Source organism: Juglans regia, chromosome 2 (genome assembly GCF_001411555.2).
Source record: "Juglans regia cultivar Chandler chromosome 2, Walnut 2.0, whole genome shotgun sequence".
Taxonomy (NCBI): domain Eukaryota; kingdom Viridiplantae; phylum Streptophyta; class Magnoliopsida; order Fagales; family Juglandaceae; genus Juglans; species Juglans regia.
The window spans coordinates 10,211,989-10,220,552 of record NC_049902.1 but is presented as its reverse complement, the minus strand read 5'-3'; the positions used below and the strand labels follow the sequence as shown (position 1 = coordinate 10,220,552).

At 32.8% G+C, this 8,564-nt stretch overlaps 1 protein-coding gene across 1 annotated transcript; it reads left to right on the top strand.

Annotated features, from left to right (window-relative positions):
* The first annotated feature begins 4,841 nt into the window (after nucleotides 1-4,841).
* Nucleotides 4,842-8,364, top strand: LOC109001062 (rust resistance kinase Lr10-like). The gene is made up of 3 exons (XM_018978177.2): nucleotides 4,842-5,578; nucleotides 6,855-6,884; nucleotides 6,995-8,364. Exons 1-3 carry the CDS (start codon nucleotides 4,867-4,869, stop codon nucleotides 8,104-8,106), a joined length of 1,854 nt encoding a protein of 617 aa, XP_018833722.1. The 5' UTR covers nucleotides 4,842-4,866; the 3' UTR covers nucleotides 8,107-8,364.
* The last annotated feature ends 200 nt before the right edge of the window (nucleotides 8,365-8,564 follow it).

Here is an 8,564-nt window from a genome sequence, read left to right as displayed (position 1 = left end):
AATCACTATAATATTTATAGGACCCACATCTTTTTCAACTACCTATCCAAAGTCAACAACTCAACATACTTCACCATCCAAACAATTAAAAATACTCTCAATGGGATCCACAAACTCACTCAAATCTTTATTCATAACTATTCACAAACATTCTCAATACTTCTCAAGTATTTTTACTACCCAAACGTACCCTTAGACTCATTGATTTGTATACTTATCTTATCCAACCAGTCAAACGAAGGAGGATTGGTGAGTGCTAAGGCATACATGTCTAGATCGCCTTAAGGAACTTCGCTCACAACCACGTATCTCACTTCTCCTATTTCTCTTTATCTTTTAAAAGAGAAAGTTCTCTCAAAACCACAATCACATTACATCACTTCATATAGTAGAATCTTTTAAAAAATTAAAAATATAAATATAAAATACGTATTTCACCACCGATCATGATTTTTAATCTACAAATTATTATATAAATTACGTGATGCGCATGTGATACATTCGATACTTAAGTCAACAATAAGTAAGATAATAATTTAAAAATGCTCAATTAGATAGTTCGAAGATTACTAGTTGTCCCTATTTGTAGGCATAAAGAATATTGGATGAATACTATAAACTGATTAACTTTATACAATGCTTAGCCACTAGAAGGCTTATCCTTGATGTATCAGAATTATCTAATCACCACATAGTCTATATTCATAATACGAGGTTTATCCCTCCCTAATAAATTGGGCGACTAGGGTTTTCGTTAAGCTACACAACTCTTTTGAGTAGCTACCATTTATGGATGATGAGCCTTGGGTCCTCAGTTAACTCCACTAGTTACCGAGCTAATTCCTCTCGCATGTAAGCTTGGTGAATTCATAATGAAGGAATTATAAATATCTTACTTTACTCAGTTGAGGACGTTTGAGATCCTAGACTACCCGCTAGAGATTTTAGACTTATGGACTACCCCGCTGGCCCATTTATTACTTTACTCGTCGTTTCAACTTATCAAGAGGTGAGAATTTTAAACTTGGAAACATGTGTACCTTACCCCGTAACCGTCGCCACATTCTCTTTCAGCCACGTCATTTAGTCAGGTAATGATGGTTTGTAGTTATCACCCGCTCTTCATTTCCCTACTCCTCATTTTTCGTCTTTTTCCTGATTTCTTCATTTCTTCTTTACATTCTTGAGACTCCACTAGCTCGACTTCTTTATCTGCGACTTTAACCTTCCCCATTTCTTCATTTCCCTCTGCTTCTTTGTCATCCTCATGGCCTAATGAAAAACATCCCAAACCCCTGTTGTCCCGAAATCTTCTTTTGCTGAAGACATCCCGTACTTTGAAAGCTTTGGGTGGCGCCCCACCGTCACTGCCAGGGACTCGATGAATCTGCGCCACACCTATGGGATTCTAGACACAATACTCCTGTAACTCCCTCGCAGTGGCTATGTCGATGAGGAAGGGTTTGTCGAAAAGGTCTCTTCCCGTTTGTGCCCTAACTAGAGGTGTAACGGGTCCAATTTGGTTAAGTTTTGGACAAATTTTGGAACTGAATTGACATACACCAATTTTGCATTTTGAAGAACTAATACCACACAAGTTACCCTCCGAAACCGGTACTTTCGGTTTTACCGGTTCTGATCCGGTTTGTGAATAGTAGTGAGATAGTTTTGAGATAAGTATTCATTGGACTTTGAAAAATAAGAGAAATAAAAAATATTATGTTGTTTGAATATTATTTTTGTTTCGAGATGTGAAAAAATTAAATTGTTTTTTGTTTTTTATTTGAAAAGTTAGAAAAGTTGTTATGATTAGCTTGAAAAAATTGTAAAGATTAGTTTAAGAGTGTTTGTGTTTGAATGATATTTAGGGATGAAATGATATGAAATGAGATGTGATGAAAAATATTTCCATACATCCTCTAATGTTACCTCAATGCTGGACCTAATATCTTCTATATAGTAATGGTAATCATACAACACAGTTCACAACACATGTTGTAAAATAAGGATATTTTTGTAAGATATTAATTTTATATAATATTTTATAAAATTACTCATCATTTTAAAACATTATTGTGTAAAGTGATGGGTATTTATCATTTTTCTGTTCTATATCCCTTGGGACAAGGGTGGATCTTACCACCTCCAACATCTGTCGTGGCTATTCGTCATCCAAATGTCTGAACCACCGTGGTGGAGACCATCTGCCTCTATTTTTATATATTTTTAATTTATTTATTATTTTGGTTTAAAAATTCTTATCATGTGTATAGGGGTATAAAAAAAAATTCAAAAAATTGATTGAACTAGTTCGATCCTGTTTGTAACCATTATGGTATCGGTATCGGTTCTTAAGAACAAAAATGGGTCCTAAACCTAGGGGTGGCCCCTCGTTGCCTCAACCCTTTCGCCCTGCCCTCGCTTGGGCATGGTGGGGGACCCATGCCGCAGATGCGGGAGGCGGTGGACGTATGGGGCCCAACCTCGCTCTAGGTTTCCCCTGCCCCAGACCCCATATATATAACAGACAAAACAACGTCGTTTTGTGCATGAAATTTTTTTTAAAAATAACCTAGACCAAATGACACCGTGTTGTCATTGTAGACAAAACGACATAGTTTGGTAGGTTTGGGGTGTTAAATCTCGCTCCTCTTATCGAATCATTCTCTCTCTCAGTTCTCTCTCCGTCGCTATCTGAGTCTCTATTACTGTGTTAGGCGTCTGCTCATCTCCGTTGCTCTCTATGTTTGTCGTAGTCATCATCGTCATTGCTCTCTGTGTCCATCGCATCATCGTCGCCGAAGGTAAGCCCCAAATCTAAACCTTTTAGTATTTTATGTTTTTTTTTTTTTGTTGAGTTATGGAGATTGGAGAAAGGTTGGGATTAAATAGAAATGGAGAATGAGATTTGTGAACTGTGTGCTATGGAAAATCGAGATTAATTTTGCATGTGATTTGTGAACTGTTGTGATTTTGTGCATGAGTTTCGAATTGGAACCCTAAATTAGTTTAGGAGTTCAATTTGAAATCCTAAATTAATTTAGGGGTTTCAAAGATTGATTTAGGGTTACGGATTGGAACCCTAAACTAATTTAGGGTTTTGGATTTGAGTAGACAAAATGTTTAAGATTTATTTTATGTGTTTGTTTATCTAAATTTTAAGCATATCCTACAAAGATGAACTATGAAGACACTGCTTAATAAATCTATAGGATTTAGCTCAAAAAAATATTATAGGATTTATTTTATGTGTTTTATTCTAAATTTTAAGCATAAAATTAGAAATAACCTTAATCCATCCGAGCTTAAAATAAAATATCAATACGAGTTCTATTATATGTGTACCCGCATCCTTTTAAATATACCCTCAACAACAATGGTTTTATTTATTTATTAGCACATATGATTGTGCATTGTTTAAATGAAGTAGCATTAGATTATTGGGTCATGCTACAGCCTCCGCTGGGGGCTCCGGCTGGTAGCTCCCATTAGAGTGTAATATTGTTTTATATGTATTTTTTAAAGTTATTTTTTATATAGGTTTTTTAATATTTTTTAATATTAAAAAAAAATAAATTTAGAACATCATTAAAAAAATATTTCCTAAATCAGAAAGTAAAAAAAAAAAATCATTAAAAAATATTTCCTTAGTCACGAAGTAAAATAAAAAAATTATAAAAAATATTTTTTATGATTTTTTATTTATTTCGTGATTAAAAAAATATTTTTTAATAATATTATGATTTTTTTTATTTTTTAAAAATATTTAAAATTGTTAAAAAATTATATAAAAAAACTTAAAAAAACACATACAAATACACCTGCTAGAACCCAGCGGGAGCCCTTAGCGGGAGATCTAGCATTTTCCTAAATTATTAATTAGTACAATAGGCTACACTTAGTATCTTCCCATTAATTAAATGATGTAGTATTTGATGACTATTAACTAAGTTAACATTTTTCTATACCAAAATTTGATAAAAGACTGTTTAAAAATTAAAATATCTATTCAGATTTATTTTTTCTTCTTTTTATTAATCAGTTATAAAGCATGTATTTATTTCTGATTTTTGTGTGCAAGTACATACACGACACTTATAATGAATTCAAGAATCAAGCATGTAAATTGACTGGTGATTGTGGATTAGAAAATAATATCTTTGTGCCCACCCATGTAAATATCTTTATTTAATGTGTTTGCGAGGAAATTACTTGTAGCTTGTTCTAAGTCAAGGTCATCGAAGGAGACTTTCCACTCTACCTTTTCTCTCACTTCTTTCTCTTTCATCTTTTAAAAAAGATAAAGATCTCTCAAGACCATATATAATCAATTAACATCACTTTATGATTAAACATCACAATTAATTAATATCATTTCTCTTCAAAATAAATTCAACATGTTACATTACTCAAGATCAATTTACGGGAACACGCAGTTGATAATGTATTTTTTTCTCTTTTGATTTTTGTTTTTAAAAAATAATATTTAATTCCATGAGTTTGCTTCTCAAAATTATTTCGGATAGTTTGATTTATTTATTGTTAATAGTTGAAGAAGTCACTATTAATGAAGTTATGTATTTTTTTTTTATTTTTAAAAAATATATAATTACACTAATTATAAAATTGAGAAGACAAATTGCAGCTGAGTATAAAGAATTTTTTTTTTTTAAAAGTTTGGGTCGATAATTCGTGGTTGAAGAGCTGGAAGGCGTGTACTGTGGTTTAAATAAATTTAAAAAAAAAAAAAAAAAAAGATAAAATATCATTATCAAACGAATTATAGACTAGACTTCGAGTCGTCCCTTCTATTTATTTATTTTTATTTTATATAATACACATTACTGATCAGAGAGAGGATCCGAAATGGCGATCTCGTGTTCCTTCTTCTTGTTTATGGTTTTCACGATGATGGACCACCACGTAGGAGGTCATGAAAATGTGTGTGAAGAATTACGTTGTGGAGGCAAAGGCCCAGCCATCCGATTTCCTTTCCGGCTTAGCCACACGAGACAACCTGACCACTGTAGCTTTCCTGGGTTTACTCTTTCCTGCACTGATTCAAACCAAACACTGCTCGAACTGCCCATTTCAGTAAAGCTCTTTGTCGAGGAGATTGACTATATATCTCAGGTTATTCAACTTTCTGACCCAAATCACTGCTTCCCAATAGAGCTTAGGAGACTCAATCTATCTTCTTCGCCTTTCCAATTCCTATTCCACGAACAAGATTACTACCCTCGTGGCTATGGCTTATTCAATTGTTCCCAAAGTACAGATCAGAGAAATGGCATCTTCAGGATCTCTTGTCTGAGTGGCCCTACCCACCAAGTTTACGCCTTGGATTTAAATGATGGTCAATCGTTAATGGAGTTGCCCATATCGTCTTGTACAAAGATGTATAATATTCCGTATGTTCCTGAAATGGGCGACGCTAACATTCTTCACTTGAACTGGTCCACTCCAGACTGCAGGCATTGTGAACAGAGAGGCGAGAATTGTAGAATTTTGAAGAATAATAATAGCACTGATGAATCAAAAACTGAGTGCTTCCCCAGACAAAGAAATCATGCCAAAGGTATAATTGTCTTCCATTCTGCATCGTCAAACGTTGTGTATGCATTATCAAATTGTTGCATAATGAAACAAAAAAAGAACTAATTAAAATGTTCTCTAAAAACTGGTACTAATTTTGCCCTTATGATTCGTTGATCTTCTCGAAAAGAAAAATAAAATAAAAAAAGATTTGGCAGTGGCAGTTAGTATTTTATAACCGAAAATTTTCATCCGGCCAGTGCATGAAATTATTAGTACAAATGTTTTATCTTATTTCATATTATCTTAATATTATTATTTTTATAAATTTTTATATAAAATATAATAATTAATTTAATTTTTTTAAATCTCGTAATAATAATAATATTAAAAAATAATATTCTAATAATTCTTTATTTAACTTTTATCTCAACTTACTATCCAAACGAAACTTAAGGCTTTGTTTGGATGTCGAACTAAGTTGATATGAATTAATTTCTTTATGAATGATTGTGAGTTGGGATGATAGAGTGAGTTTTATGGGATCTATCTAAAATGAGTTTAGATGTGTTTAGATAGTAAGATAAATTTAGATATATTTATAAGAAGTTGAAAAAGATTTTACGTCTTATATATAAAGAGGTTTTGAATTAAGTGATATTTAAATGATTTGACAATTGTGTATTTAATGTTAGAACAAGTTTAAAACAGAATCCAATTGAGCTGAGGTGAGCTCATTCAAGTCTTATGTAAATGCATATAAATATAACACAAAGATATTATATAATGATACAAAACTGTATATTATTAATTAATGCAAGTTTATCATTGTAGGAAGACGTGTCAGATCTTAAATGGAAATCGAAGCATAAGATATGAAAACACAACAAATAACCCAAAATTTGTTTAGAAAGGTTATAGTTACTGACTTATTAAAATGATTGGGATTTTAATCCCATGAGCTTGGGGATGGAAGACAGATATTAGATAGATATATAAAATGGATTCTACAATTTACTTAACTTTTAGAGTAATGCCTAAGGTATAACATATTGAAGGATTTAATTTTTTGTAAATTTTTCTTAAGTACATTTAGCATTATTCTAACTTTTAATACTGTCTGAGAAATTCATGCCAATATCTATAAATATCTTGCAGTTTATTTTATGTATTTATCTCCATCTCACTCTAGACTTTAAAATTCTTAGTAGAAACTCATGATCCTAATTATTAAATAAAGAGCATAGGAAAATAAATTTTTGTGCAAACAATTATATGTTCTCTCGAGAAGCTGATCATGATGTTCAAATCTTTTACAGGTCGCACATCGACAAAATTAGAGATTGTTGGTAAGTAGTTCGTGCCGGCCACTTCAATTTTCATTCTTGTATATATATATATATATGTATATATATATGTGGAAATTCTTGACCCATCAATGTTTATCTTTACCATGCAGGTGCCATTTTGGGTTCATTTTTGTTGGTACTGTTGGTCTTTGCAATCTACCGTGTCTATAGGTATGATAAAGTTGAGAAAGAAAATCAAGCAAAGATCGAAATGTTTTTGGAAGATTACAGAAACTTAAAGCCCTCAAGATACACATATTCTGATATTAGAAGGATTACAAATGAATTTGCTGATAAGTTAGGCCAAGGAGCTTATGGAACAGTGTTCAAAGGAAAGCTTTCCAATGAAATCTATGTTGCGGTGAAGATTCTGAACACTTCTAAAGGAAAAGGAGAGGAATTCTTAAATGAAGTGGGAACAATGGGTACGATCCACCATGTCAATGTTGTTCGCTTGGTTGGTTTTTGTGCCGATGGATTTAGAAGAGCCTTAGTTTATGAGTTTTTATCAAATAACTCTCTAGACAAGTTCATATCTTCGGCAGATGTCAAGAATCAATTTCTTGGTTGGGACAAGCTCCAAGACATTGCCATTGGAATTGCAAAAGGAATTGAGTATCTTCACCAAGGGTGCGACCAACGAATTCTTCATTTTGACATCAAACCTCATAATATTTTGCTAGACCAAAACTTCAATCCAAAAATTTCTGATTTTGGTCTTGCTAAGTTGTGCTCTAAAGACCAAAGTGCAGTATCCATGACCACGGCCAGAGGAACCATGGGTTACATTGCACCAGAAGTGTTCTCTAGGAATTTTGGAAATGTGACTTATAAAGTTGATGTTTATAGTTTCGGAATGCTGTTGCTAGAAATGGTTGGAGGCAGGAAAAATACAGAGGTTACAAAAGAGAATATTAGCCAAGTTTATTTTCCAGAATGGATCTATAATTGTTTAGAGCAAAAAGAAGACTTTCGAGTCTTTGTTGAAGATGATGGAGATGCTCATATTGCAAAGAAACTCGCAGTTGTAGGGCTCTGGTGCATCCAATGGCACCCATTGAAACGTCCCTCAATGAAAGTTGCGGTTCAAATGTTGGAAGGAGGGGACAATTTGATCATGCCTCCTAATCCCTTTGCCACCACAGCTACCACAAGAACCAATGCAAGGATACCGGCAATGGATTTTCGTCAAGAGTTACAAGTCATACCAGAATCAGAATAAGGACATGGCATATTAGAATTTGCTATAAAGATGTTGTAATCCTGCTACACTTTAGCATTAGAATAATTGATATGGATTCAATTCTGTTGGCTTTGAATTGTTTCTTATATCAAAATATGAGTAGGGTCCCTTTTTTTTTTCCGAAAAAAAAAACATGTATAAGCTGTTGAAGTTTCTAATTTTATTTTCGTTTTGCTATCAATTACTTGTAGCATGACATCCACCTAAAAGTGATATGATCTCCTGACTTGCAGCATTAATCACTTTCGAGGAATTATACTTTTATGTATTCACCAAGATAAAAACTCTTATTGAAGAAACCTTTCATATAAAATTCTATTATAAATCTATGGAAAAGAAAAGGAAATAGAAAATCAGCCCATTGTAGATGACGAGACTATACTCAGCCTCATGTCAAAATAAATCTAAATTTCATGTTCTGAAGACTAAGAAGAACA

Coding starts and splice junctions, on each gene's coding strand:
- LOC109001062 (XM_018978177.2), top strand. CDS start 4,867: ATGGCGATCTCGTGTTCCTTCTTCTTGTTTATGGTTTTCACGATGATG. Junction 5,579..6,854: donor ACAAAGAAATCATGCCAAAG/GTATAATTGTCT, acceptor AATCTTTTACAG/GTCGCACATCGACAAAATTA. Junction 6,885..6,994: donor GACAAAATTAGAGATTGTTG/GTAAGTAGTTCG, acceptor TTTACCATGCAG/GTGCCATTTTGGGTTCATTT.